Raw genomic sequence first — 18,731 nt, 5'->3', positions numbered from 1 at the left:
CCACAGAAGTAGAGAAGGGATATTATATATTTGAGTGGTTGCAGACTGCTTCAACAACTGATCACATTACTTAATGGTGATGTCGTTAGGGTGTTTCACAGGCTCCTGCTTTTAGTTTCAGTTTGTACTCTGTAAAGGCAAGAAGTTCTAGGATATATTTTGTTGTTAGTTTGAATCTGCAAGCCACATCTTTTCTTTTTGTTTAAAACCCACAACCGCTAACGTAGCTAGGACATTACAGAGTCCTCAACATTTACTCCAGACCCGACAAAGTGTTGGCATCAGGTCAAACATGGACAAGGAAACCTTGTGTTAACTAACATGTACCGTTTCCCACCCCTCCCCCCACCACCTGAATCAGTACTCCATGTCGAACACCACTTGAAGGGGAGCATGGAGGGTGGTCAACTTCAATGTCTATTACCAAGAGTGTCTCAGTAGTACCACCACAGGCTGAGCTCTAAAGGATCTTCTGGAAGCAAGTGAAATAATTTGTGGATATAAGACGTGCAGTCTTTTGTTTTCTGCAATACCTCTAGAGATTCACCATCATAAGAAGTGTGCCTTGAAGGAACTTCTTCAGAGAAGACCATGAGGATAGATTCTACATTGGGAACACTCCTGGCCAGATTTTCCTAAAACCCAGTTGTATCTATTTTCAGTTGAATAATTAGAATTAATGTCCAGTTGAGTTAAAATTCAGTAAGAGTTGCAACTGATTAAGATAGTACCTAAAGTGTTAAATAAAGGGAGATTGTTGAATTAATTAAGAGTTGATTCTTGTCTCTGTTTCATTAACTTGGAATGCTTGGGGGGTGTTTAAATTGAAAGTTGAATAACACCAGTCTTTATACAATTTGATTCACTCCACTTGATATCAAGAAACATAGAAAAATAGGAGCAGTAGTCAGTCATTCAGCCCTTCGAACTGGCTCAGCCATTCAATAGAATCATGGCTGATTCCCTTTCTCAACGCAATAATCCCGCATTCTCTCCACATCCTTGACACCATTGGAGACTAGAAATCTACCCATTTCCTTCTTAAATATATTTAGTGATTTGACCTATGGTCACAGGTTTGCCATTGTCTGAGTGAAGAAATTTCTCCTCATCTCAGTCTAGCATTATCCATACTACTGATGTAAATTTAACCGGTCTGCAATTCCCTGTTTTCTCCCTCCCAATTTTAAATAGCTGGGTTACATTTGCCACTCTCCAATCTGCCGGACTGTTCCAGAATCTACAGAATTTGGGAAGGGGACAACCAATGCATCATTATTTTCTTGGTCACTTCCTTTATACCCTGTGATGTAGATTATCAGGCCTCGCAGATTTCAGTCCCATTCACTTCTCCAACACTTTTATTCCTAACATCTTTCTATGACTCCTCTTTGAACAAAGAACAGTACAGCACAGGAAACAGGCCCTTCAGCCCTCCAAGCCTGTGCCGCTCATTGGTCCAACGAGACCATTCGTTTGTATCCCTCCATTCCCAGACTGCTCATGTGACTATCCAGGTAAGTCTTAAACGATGCCAGCGTGTCTGCCTCCACCACCCTACATGGAAGCGCATTCCAGGCCCCCACCACTCTCTGTAAGAAACGTCCCTCTGATATCTGAGTCATACCTCACCCCTCTCACCTTGAGCCCGTGACCCCTCGTGATTGTCACCTCCGACCTGGGAAAAAGCTTCCCACTGTTCACCCTATCTATACCCTTCATAATTTTGTACACCTCGATCAGGTCTCCCGTCATTCTCCGTCTTTCCAGGGAGAACAAGCCCAGTTTACCCAATCTCTCCTCATAGCTAAGAACCTCCATACCAGGCAACATCCTGGTAAACCTTCTCTGCACTCTCTCTAAAGCCTCCACATCCTTCTGGTAGTGTGGCGACCAGAACTGAATGCAGTACTTCAAATGTGGCCCAACCAGCGCTCTATACAGCTGCAACATCAGACTCCAGCTTTTATACTCTATACCCCGTCCTATAAAGGCAAGCAAACCATATGCCTTCTTCACCACCGTCTCCACCTGTGCTGCCACCTTCAAGGATTTGTGAACTTGCACACCTAGGTCCCTCTGTGTTTCTATACTCTTGATGGCTCTGTCTCCTTTGGCCAAGCCAGTTTTCTACCCATCTAGCCACCTCTCCTTGTATCCCATGAGCCTTAACCTTCTTAACCAACCTGCCATGAGGGATTGTGTCAAATGCCTTACTGAAATCCATATAGACGACATCCACGGCCCTTCCTTCGTCAACCGTTTTTGTCACTTCCTCAAAAACTCCACCAAATTTGTAAGGCATGACCTCCCTCTTACAAAACCATGCTCTCTGTCACTAATGAGATTGTTCCGTTCTAAATGCGCATACATCCTGTCTCTAAGAATCCTCCAACAACTTCCCTACCACGGACATCAAGCTCACTGACCTATAATTACCCGGGTTATCCCTGCTACCCATCTTAAATAACGGTACCACATTTGCTATCCTCCAATCTTCAGGGACCTCACCTGTGTCCAATGAAGAGACAAAGATTTCCGTCAGAGGCCCAGCAATCACGTCTCTGGTCTCCTTGAGCACTCTAGGATAGATGCCATCAGGCCCTGGGGATTTGTCAGTTTTAATGTTACCTAAAAAACCTAACACTTCCTTCCTTGTAAAGGAGATTCTCTCTAATGGGTTAACACCTCCCTCTGAGACACTCCCAGTCAACAAGTCCCTCTCCTTTGTGAATCCCGATGCAAAGTATTCATTTAGGATCTCTCCTATTCCCTTGGGTTCTAAGCTTGGGTTCTATTGGATAATTGGAACACATTCTGGGGAAGGTGGGACCTGTACAAACAGGACGGGGTGCACCTGAACAAGAGGGGCACCAATATCCTGGGAGGGAAATTTGATACGGCTCTTCAGGGGGGTTTAAACTAATTTGTCAGGGGAGTGGGAAAAGGAGTTGTAGTCCAGAAGTCAGTGAGGGTGGTGAGGCATTGGGGAAGGTATCAGGGTCAAGGGTGGGTACCGGTAGACAGGAAGGTGGGGTGAAGTGTGTCTACTTCAATGCAAGGAGCATCCGGAACAAGGTAGATGAACTTGGGGCGTGGATTGGTACTTGGGACTACGATGTTGTGGCCATTACGGAGACGTGGGTAGAACAAGGGCAGGAATGGTTGTTGGACGTTCCAGGGTATAGATGTTTCAGTAAGTGTAGGGAAGCTGGTAAAAGAGGTGGAGGAGTAGCATTGTTAATCAAGGATAGTTTAACGGCTGCGGAAAGGCACTTCGAGGGGGATCTGCACACTGAGGTAATATGGGCTGAGGTTAGAAATAGGAAAGGAGCAGTCACGTTGTTAGGAGTTTACTATAGCCCCCCAAATAGTAATAGAGATGTGGAGGAAGAAATTGCTAAGCAGATTATGGATATGTGTGGGGGTCACAGGGTAGTTGTCATGGGGGACTTTAACTTTCCAAATATTGATTGGAACCTTTGTAGGTCAAATAGTTCGGATGGGGCGGTTTTTGTGCAGTGTGTGCAGGAGGGTTTCCTGACACAATATGTGGATAGGCCGACAAGAGGTGGGGCCACATTGGATTTGGTACTGGGAAATGAACCGGGCCAAGTGTTAGATTTGGTTGTGGGAGAGCACTTTGGAGATAGTGACCACAATTCGGTGCCTTTTGTTATTGCAATGGAGAGGGATAGGGCCGTACGGCAGGGCAAGGTTTACAATTGGGGGAGAGGTAATTATGATGCGATTAGGCAAGAATTAGGGGGCATAAGTTGGGAACAGAAACTGTCAGGGAAAGGCACTAATGAAAAGTGGAACTTTTTCAAGGAACAAATACTGGGTGTCCTTGATAGGTATGTCCCTGTCAGGCAGGGAGGAAATAGCCGAGTTAGGGAACCATGGTTCACGAAAGAGGTGGAATGTCTTGTGAAAAGGAAGAGGGAAGCTTATGTAGGGATGAGGAAACAAGGTTCAGATGGCTCGATTGAGGGTTACAAGTTAGCAAGGAATGAGCTGAAAAAGGGGCTTAGGAGAGCTAGGAGGGGACACGAGAAGTCCTTGGCGGGTCGGATCAAGGAAATCCCCCAAGGCTTTTTACTCTTATGTGAGGAATAAAAGAATGACCAGGGTGAGGTTAGGGCCAGTCAAGGACAGTAGTGGGAACTTGTGTATGGAGTCAGTAGAGATAGGCGAGGTGATGAATGAATACTTTTCTTCAGTGTTCACCAAGGAGAGGGGCCATGTTTTTGAGGAAGAGAAGGTGTTACAGGCTAATAGGCTGGAGGAAATAGATGTTCGGAGGGAGGATGTCCTGGCAGTTTTGAATAAACTGAAGGTCGATAAGTCCCCTGGGCCTGATGAAATATATCCTAGGATTCTTTGGGAGGCAAGGGATGAGATTGCAGAGCCTTTGGCTTTGATCTTTGGGTCCTCGCTGTCCACGGGGATGGTGCCAGAGGACTGGAGAATGGCGAATGTTGTTCCTCTGTTTAAGAAAGGGAATAGAAATGACCCTCGTAATTATAGACCGGTTATCTTACTTCGGTGGTTGGTAAATCGATGGAAAAGGTCGTTAGGGATGGGATTTACGACCATTTAGAAAGATGCGGATTAATCCGGGATAGTCAGCACGGATTCGTGAAGGGCAAGTCGTGCCTCACAAATTTGATTGAATTTTTTGAGGAGGTAACTAAGTGTGTTGATGAAGGTAGGGCAGTTGATGTCATATACATGGATTTTAGTAAGGCGTTTGATAAGGTCCCCCATGGTCGGCTTATGATGAAAGTGAGGAGGTGTGGGATAGAGGGAAAGTTGGCCGATTGGATAGGTAACTGGCTGTCTGATCGAAGACAGAGGGTGGTGGTGGATGGAAAATTTTCGGATTGGAGGCAGGTTGCTAGCGGAGTGCCACAGGGATCAGTGCTTGGTCCTCTGCTCTTTGTGATTTTTGTTACTGACTTAGAGGAGGGGGCTGAAGGGTGGATCAGTAAATTTGCTGATGACACCAAGATTGGTGGAGTAGTGGATGAGGTGGAGGGCTGTTGTAGGCTGCAAAGAGACATAGCTAGGATGCAAAGCTGGGCTGAAAAATGGCAAATGGAGTTTAACCCTGATAAATGTGAGGTGATTCATTTTGGTAGGACTAATTTAAATGTGGATTACAGGGTCAAAGGTAGGGTTCTGAAGACTGTGGAGGAACAGAGAGATCTTGGGGTCCATATCCACGGATCTCTAAAGGTTGCCACTCAAGTGGATAGAGCTGTGAAGAAGGCCTATAGTGTGTTAGCTTTTATTAACGGGGTTGGAGTTTAAGAGCCGTGGGGTTATGATGCAACTGTACAGGACCTTGGTGAGACCACATTTGGAATATTGTGTGCAGTTCTGGTCACCTCACTATAAGAAGGATGTGGAAGCGCTGGAAAGAGTGCAGAGGAGATTTACCTGGATACTGCCTGGTTTGGAGGGTAGGTCTTATGAGGAAAGGTTGAGGGAGCTAGGGCTGTTCTCTCTGGAGCGGAGGAGGCTGAGGGGAGACTTAATAGAGGTTTATAAAATGATGAAGGGGATAGATAGAGTGAACGTTCAAAGACTATTTCCTCGGGTGGATGGAGCTATTACAAGGGGGCATAACTGTAGGGTTCGTGGTGGGAGATACAGGAAGGATATCAGAGGTAGGTTCTTTACGCAGAGAGTGGTTGGGGTGTGGAATGGACTGCCTGCAGTGATAGTGGAGTCAGACACTTTAGGAACATTTAAGCGGTTATTGGATAGGCACATGGAGCACACCAGGATGATAGGGAGTGGGATAGCTTGATCTTGTTTTCAGATAAAGCTCGGCACAACATCGTGGGCCGAAGGGCCTGTTCTGTGCTGTACTGTTCTATGTTCTATAAGCATAATTCCTCTCCTTTGTCCCTGAGAGGTCCGACTTTTTCCCTGACAACTCTTTCGTTCCTAACGTATGAATAAAATGCCTTAGGATTCTCCTTAATCCTGCCTGCCAAGAACATCTCGTGACCTCTTTTTACCCTTCTAACTCCCCGTCTGAGTTCTTTCCTACTCTCTCTGTATTCCTCCAGAGCTCCATCTGTTTTCAGTTGTCTGGACCTAATGTATGCCTCTCTTTTCTTTTTGATCAGATCCTCAATTTCCCTGGTTATCCACGGCTCTCGAATCCTACATTTCCTATCCTTCCTTTTTACAGGCACATGCCTGTCCTGCAGCCTTATCAACTGTCCCTTAAAAGACTCCCACATGCCAGACGTGGACTTACCCCGGAACAGCCTCTCCCAATCAACGGCCACCAATTCCTGCCTAATCCGGCGAGAGTTAGCCTTCCCCCAATTTAGCACCCTACCCTTCGGACAACACTCGTCCTTGTCCATTACTATCCTAAAGCTAACAGAGTTGTGGTCACTATTTGCCACATGTTCCCCTACCGAAACTTTGACGACCTGACCGGGCTTATTTCCCAGAACTAGATCCAGTATAGCCCCCTCGCTAGTTGGGCTATCTACATACTGTTCCAAAGAACCTTCCAGAATGCATTTTACAAATTCCTCCCCATCCATACTATCCTTAATTCATTTTGTAAGCCTTGGGCAGGGCCACCTTTCTTGTTTTTTTGTGCCAGAAAGGGACGCATAACTGTTGTGATACATTCATTTGTTCCTTAAATATTTGACATTGCCTATCCACCACTATGCCTTTGAATGAAGTTCCCCAATCAATCTCAGCCAACTCATGCTTCACACCTTTGTAAGTTTCCTTTGTTTATAAGAACATAAGAACTAGGAGCAGGAGTAGGCCATCTGGCTCCTCGAGCCTGCTCCGCCATTCAATAAGACCATGGCTGATCTTTTTGTGGACTCAGCTCCACTTACTTACCTGCTCACTCTCGCCCTTAATTCATTTACTGGTCAAATTCTATCTTTGCCTTAAAAACATTCAATGAGGTAGCCTCAACTGTTTCGCTGGACACAGAATTCCATAGATTCATAACCTTTTGGGTGAAGAAGTTCCTCAACTCAGTCCTAAATCTGCTCCCCCTTATTTTGAGGCTATGCCCCCTAGTTCTACTTTCACCCACCAATGGAAACAATCTCCCTGCTTCTATCTTATCTATTTCCTTCATAATTTTGTATGTTTAGGACTCTCGTTTCAGACTGATCTTCTTCACTTTCATCTTAATGAAGAATTTTATTGTGTAATAGTCACTGTTTCCTAATGGACGCAAGATTATTAATAACCCCTTTTCATTGCATAATACTAAATCTAGGATAACACATTCCCTTGTTGGATCCTCCACATACAGTTTTAAAAAGCCATCTCGTATTCCAGGAATTCATCTACCACAGTATCATTGTTAATTTGCTTTGTCCATTCTATATGTAGATTAAAGTCACCCATAATTACTGTAGCAAGCTTGTTACATGCATCTCAAATTTCCTGTTTAATGCCATCTCGTACCTTACTACTTCTGTCTGGAGGCCTGAAGGCACTGGATAAAGCTATAGATCCTAACAATAATACTGATGAACTGTGCTTCAGAACTTGCTGTGCCCTTAGCCACACTGTTTCAGTGCAGTTACAACATTGGCATTTACCTGTCAATGTGGGTAAATTTTCAGGTCTGTCCTGTACATAAAAGGCAGGACAAATCCAACCCAGCCAATGAACAGCCCATCAGTCTACTCTCATCGTGTGATAGATCAGGTCATCAACAGTGTTAACTTGCTTAGCAATAACCTACTCACTGATGCTCAGTTTGGGTTCTGCCAGGGTCACTCAGCTCCTGAATTCATGATAGCCATGTTTCAAACATAGACAAAAGAGCAGATCTTCAGAGGTGAGATGCTAGTGACTGCCTTTGAAATCAAGGCAGCATTTGACCAAGTATGACATCAAGGAGCCCGAGCAAAACTGGAGTCAATGGAAAACAGGGGGAAAATTCTCCGCTGGTTGAGTCATACCTGGCACAATGCAAGATGATTGTGGTTATTGGTGAGGAAATATCTCAGCTTCAGAATATTAATGCAGGAGTTCCTCAGGGTAGTGAATGAGGCCCAACCATCTTCAGCTGCTTCATCGATGACCTTTCTTCCATCATAAGGTCAGAAGCAGGGACGTTCACTGATGATTGCACAATGTTCAGCACCAATCGCGACTCCTCAGATACTGAAGCAGTCCATGTCCAAATGCAGTAAGACCTGGGAAATATCCAGGCTTGGGCTGACAACTGGAAAGCAACATGCATGCCAGACAAGTGCCAGCCAATGAACATCTCCAACAAGAGATAATCTAACCATTGCCTTTTTAATATTCAATGGCATTACTATCACTGAATCACCACTAAACCCCAATATCCCGGGGGTTACCATTGACCAGAAACGGAACAGGACTAGCCACATAAATACTGCGGCTGCAGGAGCAGGTCAAAGGCTAGAATTCCTGGGTCAAGTAATCCACCTCCCCCCCCCCCCCCACCCCTCAAAGCCTGATCGCCATCTACAAGGCATAAGGTCAGGGTGATGGAATACTCTCCACTTGCCTGGATGAGTGCAGTTCCAACAACACTCAAGAAGCTCGACACTCATGGTGGCACAGTGGTTAGCACTGCTGCCTCACAGCGCCAGGGCCAGGGTTCAATTCCCAGCTTGGGTCACTGTCTGTGTGGACTCTGCGTGTTCTCCTCATATCTGCATGGGTTTCCTTCGGGTGCTCTGGTTTCTCACAGTCTGAAAGATGTGCTGGTTAGATGCATTGGCCATGCTAAATTCTCCCTCAGTGTAACCTGAACAGGCACCGGAGTGTGACGACTAGGGGATTTTCACAGTAACTTCATTGCAGTGTTAATGTAAGCCTACTTGTGACACTAATAAATAAACTTAAACCAATCAGGGCAAAGCAGTCTGTTTGATTGGTATTCTTTCCACAAACGTTCAGTCCTTCCCCCACCAATGCAGTGTGCCAGCCGTGTGTATCATCTACAAGATGCACTGCAGCAACTCACCAAACCTCCTTAAACAGCATCTTCTAAACCCATGACTGCTACCTAGAAGGACAAAGACAGCAGATACCTGGGAACACCATCACCTAGAAGTTCCCCACCAAACCACTCATCATCCTGATTTGGAAATATATCATTGTCCCTCCACTGTCACTGGGTCAAAATCCTGCAACTCCCTTCCTTACAGCAGTGTGGATGAACCTACACCAGATGGACTGCGGTGCCACTTTCTCAAGGGCAATTAAGGATGGGTAATAAATGTTGGCCTAGCCAGTGATGCCCACATCCCATGAATGCATTTACAAAAAAAACCCACAAGATTGCACAGGTTTTAAACGAATAAAAATAAACTTTATTTTACGAGGTCAGAAAGCTAAAACAATTTACAATGTCTATCTTAAACCCTAGCATTCATTAATATGCATATGTAAATTAACTGGCACACTGTGGTTGAACACACTGCATTGCACAATAAATGGCAGATGCAACTAAGACAGATTTCTCCACAATCCATTCAGATGTAATTAAAGACTATGGGTGGGATTTTGCTCCTCCCTAAACTGTAAAATCCCCTCCCCTGAGGACAATGGACCTTCCCATTGTCTGTCCCTTGCCCGCTCCGATTCCCGTGGTGGGCGGGATGGTAAAATCCCAGTCTATGAGTCAACCAATCTCATTGAAGCTCTCTCACGCGGGATTGCAGTCTTTACCTTCGAAGATCTTGTCTTGGAAATTGCTCCAACTGAAGACAGCCCACCTTACAGGGTTTCCATCTTGTCTCTAAGATTCTGTCCCCCTGCATTCCCATGTCTGCACATCAGCACCAACTCATAAGCACAGCTTCAGATCTTCCTCAGGAATTCATCCGGCCATGTTGAAGCGATATCTCTGGAATATGACAGAGGGCATTGGCACATAGTGTTTTTTTTAAAACCAGGACTACTAGCTCATTTAAAGTTTCGAGTCAGGGCAAGTGGATAGGTCAGGCTTCCTATCACACTGAAAGTCAGGGCCCTGCATGCTGTCAACAATATCATCTTTTGATTTTTGTTTCCTTCAATGTTGTTAACATCGAACATGTGATGTATGGGCTCAGTATATTGGGCCCAGTCTTCCCCACTGCTGTCATATGGCTTGAGTTTTCCAAAAAAGAGGCGAAACAGCTTCTTCTTACCGGAGAAGATTGACTTATGGAGGTTGTCGGGAATGAAAGATAGAGAAAAAAATTATCCTCATCGCCAATGTAATAATTCAGCCAAATGCTGGTTTTCCAGTCACCAACACCCTTTATTGTGTACCAAAGAGAAGGGCCACCATTGCAGCTTACAGTGAGCTAGTCTCCACCTCAAGACCCGCAATAATGGTCAGGATGGAATAACATGCTTGGAAGAAAATCCCCGCTGACCACTTCCCATCGGGCAAGAGATAGAGAATCTGGTGAATTGCTACAACAACAATAATCTCACCCTCAATGTCAACAAAACAAATTAGATAGTCATTGACTTCAGGAAGCGTAGTGGAGAACAGACCCCTGTCTACATCAAGGGGAAACAAAGTAAAAATGGTTGAGAGCTCAAGTTTTTAGGTGTCCAGATCACCAACAGCCTGTCCTGGTCCCCCCCATGACGATACTATAGTTAAGAAGCCCACCAATGCCTCTACTTTCTCAGAAGACTAAGGAAATTTGGCATATCCACTATGACTCTCACCAACTTTTACCGATACACCATAGAAAGCATCCTTTCCAGATATATCACAGCTTGATATGGCTTCTGCTCTGTCCAAGACCGCAAGAAACTACAAAGGGTTATGAACGAAGCCCAGTCCATCACTCAAACCAGCCTCCCACCCATTGACTCTGTCTACACTTCCCGCTGCCTCGGAAAAGCAACCAGCATAATTAAGGATCCCACGCATCCTGGACATTCTCTCTTCCACCGGAAAAAAGATACAAAAATCTGCGGACACGTACCAACCGACTCAAAAACAGCTTCTTCCCTGCTGCCAACAGAATTTGAATGGACCTACCTCGCATTAAGTTTATCTTTCTCTACACCTTAGCTATGACTAGCACTACATTCTGCACTCTCTCCTTTCCTTCTCTTTGTATGCTTTGTCTGTATAGTGTGCAAGAAATAATACTTTTCACTGTATGTGACAATAATAAATCAAATCAAAAGGGGTGGCATGGTGGCACAGTGATTAGCACTGCTGCCTCAGTGCCAGGGACCTGGGTTCAATTCCGGCCTCGGGTCACTGCCTATGTGGAGTTTGCACATTAAAAAGTAAAAAAAAGTTCATTTATTAGTCACAAATAAGCCTTACATTAACACTGCAATGAAATTATTCTGAAATTCCCCTCGTCGCCACAGTCCGGTACCTGTTCGGGTCAATGCACCTAACCAGCATGTCTTTCAGACTGTGGGAGGAAACCCACACAGACATGGTGAGAATGTGCAAACTCCACACAGACAGTGACCCAAGCCGGGAATCGAACCTGGGTCCTGTGAAGCAGCAGTGCTAACCATTGTGCCATCATGTTGCCCCATTCTCCCAGTGTCTGCGTGTGTTTCCTCCGGGTGCTCCGGTTTCCTCCCACAGTCCAAAGATGTGCGGATTAGGTGGATTGGCCGTGCAAAATTGACCCTTGGTGTCAGGGAGATTAGCAGGGTAATTATGTGGGGAATAGGGCCCGGGTGGGATTGCGGTCGGTGCAGGCTCGATGGGCTGAATGGCCTCCTTAGAAATCTTAGAAACCCTACAGCACAGAAAGAGGCCATTCGGCCCATCGAGTCTGCACTGACCACAATCCCACCCAGACCCTACCCCCATATCCCTACATATTTACCAACTAATCCCTAACCTACGCATCCCAGGACACTAAGGGCAATTTTAGCATGGCCAATCAACCTAACCCGCACATCTTCGGACTGTGGGAGGAAACCGGAGCACCCGGAGAAAACCCACGCAGACACGAGGAGAATGTCCAAACTCCACACAGACAGTGACCCAAGCCGGGAATCGAACCCAGGTCCCTGGAGCTGTGAAGCAGCAGTGCTAACCACTGTGCTACCGTGCCGCCCCTTCTGCACTGTAGGGATTCTATGATTCTCCCCTCGCTCAATAAGGAAGCACCTCCTTGGGACTCAGCCACATGGTCTCGGAATACCCCGTGGCGGGGGAGAAACACGGGACCAGTTGGCTGAGTCCCGAGGAGGTGCTGTCTTACTGAGCGATGGGGGGGAAATCAATTTCCACAAAGCCCACGGGGAGATCTATTGATGGTCCCCTCGTGACAGGTTCATTTCCCCACCCTGAATATGCAGAATCAGGAAATGTCCCTTTATTTTCCCTGTGTTGCTATTGTACATCAATAAAATGATCCTTCCCCCCAAAAATACTCAAATGGAAGAAGTTTTAATATCTAAGCTTTTTGAGGAAGGGTTTTGAATCCTCCTTCATGGCTGTGGGGAGGGAGGAGAGGTCAAGTTAACTGAGGGAGGAGGCTTGGGAGGCCCTCCCTGGGCTGGCTTTCCTGTGTCATGCGCAGAGTGGAGTCTCCGCCCTGCTCGCTGCGGCCAGGATCTGGGACTCAGGCAGGCGGACAGGCAGCGGCAGCGGCTGCTCCAGGCTCCGGCTCGCATTCATTGCCCCCCTCCCAGGGGGGGGCGGGGGTGTCCTTCTGCTGTTTGCCCTGCCCCCCCACCCGCGGGGGTGTTCCGGGGTCATGTGGCTGAGTCCCGAGGAGGTGCTGCTGGCGAACGCGCTGTGGGTAACGGAGCGGGCGAACCCTTTCTTCGTGCTGCAGCGGCGGAAGGGTCACGGTCGCGGCGGCGGACTGACGGGTGAGGAAATGTATCCGAGCGGTAGCGCTCCGCCCTGATTGACAGCGGCCGCAGCCAATCCCAGCCCGGGGAGTCGCGGTGGCAGCCAATAGGCGCAGGGCGGTGGGCGGGCGCTTGCTCAGTGTTGCTACACTTGAGTCTTTTTGTCAGAAAAATGTTTCCCTCAATGTTTGAGGCTCTTCACAGATATTAGCTTAAAAACAATTGTAAAGTTAGTGCAAACCTATGAAATTTACCCACTTTCTTTATCTGTTCTGGGGGAGGGTGAAGTTTTCATTGCACATCCTTCTCCAAATTTTAGTATTTTTCCTCCTTTCAAGAATTTTATCTGTAATTTTTAAATTTATTTGGACATTATACGCAGTTTCTGCCACGTCATAGCTGGTACCCCCAGTGTGTTCTGCACCATTGCCTCTGTCCTGTGCATCATTCCTCAGATTTTGCACATGACTCTCCTCCCTCTCTGTGTTTCACTGCACTTCACATCGGCATCTCCACATCATGGCTTTCACCGCACTTGTCAGGGAGTGCTACACTGTCACAGGTGCCATCTTTCAGATGACACCTTGAACCAAAGCTCCACCTGACCCCCTCAGGTGGGCATTAACGGTCGCAGCGCAACAGGAGACGTTTTAGCCTGTCATGCCTGGGTTGGCTTGCTGCAAGAGTAGTTCACCCTGTCCTTCCCCCTTTCCCTGAAGTCTTGCAAAACCTACCTCTTCAGATGATTATCCCATTCCCCCCTTGAAAGTGATGCTAGATTCTGCCTGTACCACACTCTCGGGCCGTGCATTCCAGAACCTAACCCTTCGCTTTGGGGGAAAAAGAGAATGTTTCTTCAAGTTGCCCATGCTTCTTTTGTCATTAGATCTGTGTGCTCTTGTCCTTGACCCTTCAGCCAACAAGCAGAGTTATCTACTCTGTCCAGATGCCTCATGATTTTGATCATATCGATCAAAGCTCCTCTCAACCTTTTCTCAGGAGGACAGCACCACCTTCTCTAATCTACCCAATTAACTGAAGTCTCTCATCGCTGGAACCATTCTGTAAATTTTTTTCACAACCTTTTAGCTTTCACATCCTATCGCAAAGGGTTCGTGGCCCACAATTGGACACTATTTTCCAGTTCAGGCTGAACCACTGTTTATAAAGGCTCACCATTAACCTGTTTGTATTGTATGTTATCCCTCAATTTAAAAAGGCCCAGGATTCCCCTGTACCTTAGTAGCCGCTCTCTCAATCTGCGGTAGCAATTTGTACTAATGCACCCAGGTCCCTCTGCTTCTCCCACCCATTAGAATTGTATCTTTTATATTGGCATTCCTGATATTCCCTACCAAAATGCATCGCTTCACACTTCTCTGCATAGAATTTCACCAGCCGATGTCCTCTTGAGTTTTATCATTATCCTCCTCAATTCTTGCAGGTTTTGTGTCATCTGAAAATTTTGAAATTGTGCTCTTCACAGCAAAGTCTCCTTGTCCTGTTTCAGGTAGCATGTTCCCAAGAGGGCATTGGTGACCATGGACTTCCTTGTGTTGGTCCATAGTTATGTTTGGCTAGATACTGCAGTGATCTGCCATTATCTTCTGCAAGTTCTGTCTCACTAGGAAACTCCTGTGATTATTGCCTGCCATGATGTGTGTTGGGCGGATTTACAGGCTGATCATTTGTTTGGCCATGTTATGAACATACCTTCTGTGGCCATCAACTCCTGCAGTTGGACTACACTGGTCCTAATTCAAACCCATGGGAACTACTATATACCTTCGTCCAGTCCGAAAACCACAGGCCTTGGCCCATTTCATATCCATGATGCCACTATCCCTTGTATTCCATGGTCTTTGACAATCCTATGATGAAGCACTTTATCAAATGCCTTTTAGAAGTCCTAAACACCACATCAATCCCACTACCTTTATCAATTCTGTTAAACGTGATCAAATTTTAAACATGATTTGCCCTTGAATCTGGGCCGAATTTCCTATAATTAACCCACTTTTTTTCAAGTCACTTATTTGTTTCACTGATTATGGTTTCCAGAAGCTTTTCCACCACTGCAATTATACTGACTGGCCTATTCTAACATTTTTAGAACAAGGGTGTAACATTTGCAGTTCTCCAGTCCTCTTGACAGAACCCCTGTATCTAAGGAAGACAGGAAGATTTTAGCTAGTGCCTTCCTTAGGTGCGTCATGTCCATTGCTGGTGACTTATCAACTTTTAAAAACAGTCAACCTTTCTCACACTTATTGTTCAGTTTTAGCATGTGAGAGTGTCTCAATCAGTATTGTTGATCAGTATCATTCAAGTAGATTAGCTGATCATTTATGTCATTGTTTGTGGGAGCTTCCTGTTTGCAAGTTGGCTACCAAATTGCCAACAGTAAAATAAAGGCCACACTTCAAAAGCACTTACTGGCTGTAAGGAACTTTGTGGTGACCTGAGGCCATAGAAATGAAATGTCTTCCTGGTCTGGTGTTTGAGAAATGCACTCTCTCAAAAATAGTGAATTAATCTGCTCTGTCAGAATGTGTTAGACAGTGAGTTAGCAGATTATGGGTCTGTTGAAATTTCCTTCCAGCTCATCATACCATTTCAAGTCCAGGCTGTATTTCTTTAATTCTATAATAACCTGACCAATTGTGAAACATTATCTCATTCCTATTTCTGTTTTCTGTTTTCACCCTCAGAGGATGTTGTCGATGACTTATTGCCTGTCACCTCTGTATCATGTGATGCAAGTTGTACAAAGCATTGTCTGGGCAAGGGGGCAGGGCAGACCTGAGTTGTACCTACAACAGGTTCCAGTTTGGGTTTGTGTTGAATTTTGTGAATCAGAACCAGGGCGATTTTTTAAAAAAATTCATTCGTGGGGCATGGGCGTCGCTGGCTGGCCAGCATTTATTGCCCAACCCTAGTTGCCCTTGGAGGGCAGTTGAGAGTCAACCACATTGTGCGAAAATGTGACTCCAGAGCCACAACATTCTCCCTGTGTCTGCATGGGTTTCCTCTGGGTGCTCCAGTTTCCTCCCACAGTCCAAAGATGTGCGGGTTAGGTGGATTGGCTTTGCTAAATGGCCCCTTAGTGTCAGGGGGACTAGCAGGGTAAAATGTATGGGGTTATGGGGATAGGGCCTGAGTGGGATTGTGGTTGGTGCAGACTCGATAGGCCAAATGGCCTCCTTCTGTACTATAGGATTCTATGTAGGCCAGGCCCGGTAAGGACGGCAGATTTCCTTCCCTAAAAGACATTAGTGAACCAGATGGGTTTTTCCGACAATCGACAATGGTTTCATTATGGTTGACTTTTCCCCTCCCCCACCCAAAAAGCAGTTGGAAGTCTCTGCTGTCCTGCGCATGATGGATTATGATGCACAGCACAGTGGCATAGCCAGAATGAACTCGCCAATGAGACTCAAAGGAAGGTCATTTGGGCAAAAGACTGGTGGGTACTGTGGAAAGAAATCCTCCGAGGGGGAGGGAATGGTGAAAACAGTGCTGGCCGATTGGAGATAATTGGAGGAGGCTCAGGAAGATGGGTGCAGAGAGCAGATGATAAGTTAACCAATTTTTCAAACCGCAGCAAAAACCATCCGCTAACCTGCCCTGTGGTTATTGAAGTTCCTCATTTGACTGTTAACCCAGCCGGTGAAAGAAAGGTTCAGGAACAGGGCTTCCAGTTTGGAGATGTGATGTGTGTGGGTAGAGACGGAGCTGGGGTGCGCAGGGGTGAGGCAGCGGTGGATGGAGTGGGAGATGGAGAGTGGCTCTGACAGGGGAAAATACGTGAGTTATGAAAACAAGTTAAATAGAATATATAGAAATTCAGGAAAGTTGAAGAGGTTAGGAAATGCCGACTTTGGCAGCTGTCCCTCAATTTGAGGATGATGTCTACTCGGGGGGTTGCGAGTTTCTGCTGTGAGTCTTCGTGTGACTGAGCAGACTGATTCCTAACCAACAGATCTTTGGCATATGTGGCAGAACATCTCGTAAGGTAGTGGGATCCAGCGTGCAGGATTTGCTTCCTTTCCTTCTCTGCCACCGCTTTGTCGGATCATTAAGGCATTGTGACTCAAGTTCCTGCCAGTTAATAATGTCCTTTATACTTACAGCAATAAGAGGATAAGAAATAGGAACAAGAGTCGGCTGTTTGGCCCCTCTGCTCTAGGACATCAGACCTGGTCATGCCCAGGTGTAACCTGTCCAGTTTGTACTGGTCCCACCTCCCCCAGAAATCTGAAACCTTCACCCTTGCACCATCGTTCCAGATATATCCTGCTATTTCTGCTCTTGACCAGCACACGGCATCAGTAGCAATCCTGAGATCATGACCTTTTAGGTCCTACTTTTCAACTTACTTCCTCACTCCCTATATTCAGCTTCTAGGACCTCATCTCTTTTTCACTTATGTCATTGGTACCAATGTGTACCACAATCACTGGCTGTTCACCCTTCCCCCTGTAGCGACTCTGGGACATGCTTGACCCTAACACCAGCGAGGCATAATATCCTGGAGTCTCATTTGCAGCCACAGGAATGCCTAGCTATTCCCCTTACCAATGAATCCCCTATAACTATTGCATTCCCACATTATCTCCTTGTCTCCCAGGCAGCAGAGCTAACCATGATGCAACAAATTGGGCTGTTACTGTTGTCCCCGGTATATATCAGTTTTGCATGGGAATACCCATAGGGGGTTCCTGCACTGCCTGTCTAGTCGTCATTCATTCCCTTCCTGCCTGTGGAGTCTAGAGCCTGGAGTGTGACTACCTTCTGTACATGCTATTCACGATATTCTCATCTTCACAGATGCATCAGTGTCCCACCACTCCAGCTCCAAAACTCAGGCATCCAGGAGCTGCAGCTGGAGACACCTCCTGCATACATTCTGCTCCAGTGCCCAGCTTCCCACATAGAGCAAGAGGAGCAAACCACAGCTTTGAGCCATGATTTACCCCTTTGGATCAAACCTTTTAAAGGACTCCTTAAATCAAATAATATCAATCACATTAGGGGCCCTTCTTCCCTTGATTTTACTACAGAATGTAGCCCTTACAAACTATAAACTACAAAGTAAAGACTTCACAAACTAAAAGTGATAAAAGTACAAACACTCACTCTGTACTCAGCTAATCAGCAGCTTCCACTTGCCCCTTTTGAATCCTGACATCTCAGGAGCTCCACCTCTGAATTGAGTGAAGGTGCACTGCACTGCTTCTTTTAAAGCTTTCTCACTGTTCTGTTCACTTGTTTCTCACCAGACTCCCTCTCTCTTACCTCCAATGCTCTATGCTGCAAGTGTTACTTAAAGTCTCTCTTTTCCTTTATGGTCCAAATTTCTTAAGCACTTTTATTTTAAAGAGTAGATGTGCCACCAGTCAGAAAGGAAGGGACTGATTACCTCCTCCCCCTTTCACCTTGTCTGTACAGTGCACAAGAAACAATACTTTTCACTGTATACCAGTACATGTGACAATAATAAATCAAAAGCCTAACTACCTGTTTCGCCAAACCCCAGCTGTACTCTAATGCAACAAGGCAGCAGTGACGGAGTTCTCCTTTTTCGGCCTCCTAATCCAAGGCTTTTGGCATGGGATTAAACCCAGTTGTCTAATTAACTAATTTCAGCTAACAGCCTGTAAACTCCTGTTTTGAAGCTGCAATTAAACTTCACCCCGTCAAAAAAACAACCTATAGTTAAATGCTGAATTAAAGAATAAACTAGAATTTAGATTGAAATTAGCCCTTAAGTTAAATTATTTCTTAAAACTTATCCCTTGAGACTCCCCATCAATAGGTCCAGGCAGCGGGCGATCGACGGGGTCGTCCACCCTGACTGTCTGCCCCTCTACCGCGGCTCTATTTGTGGC

At 45.9% G+C, this 18,731-nt stretch overlaps 1 protein-coding gene across 2 annotated transcripts in view; it reads left to right on the top strand.

The window, feature by feature from the left end:
* Nucleotides 1-12,590: 12,590 nt before the first annotated feature.
* The window catches only part of tbc1d9b (TBC1 domain family member 9b), a 58,558-nt gene continuing 52,417 nt past the window's right edge, over nucleotides 12,591-18,731 (top strand). Inside the window, exon 1 of one of the 2 annotated variants that reach the window (XM_078231797.1) lies at nucleotides 12,591-12,858. In XM_078231797.1, coding sequence (XP_078087923.1) covers nucleotides 12,741-12,858 — 118 coding nt within the window. In that variant the 5' untranslated portion in view covers nucleotides 12,591-12,740. The remainder of the gene's footprint in view (nucleotides 12,859-18,731) is intronic. The other variant, XM_078231796.1, reaches the window with a different exon arrangement.

The sequence above is a fragment of the Mustelus asterias genome, chromosome 16 (genome assembly GCF_964213995.1).
Source record: "Mustelus asterias chromosome 16, sMusAst1.hap1.1, whole genome shotgun sequence".
In the NCBI taxonomy this organism is placed as follows: Eukaryota; Metazoa; Chordata; class Chondrichthyes; order Carcharhiniformes; family Triakidae; genus Mustelus; species Mustelus asterias.
The sequence above is the reverse complement of the archived record's forward strand: the minus strand, read 5'-3'. Positions and strand labels throughout refer to the sequence as shown.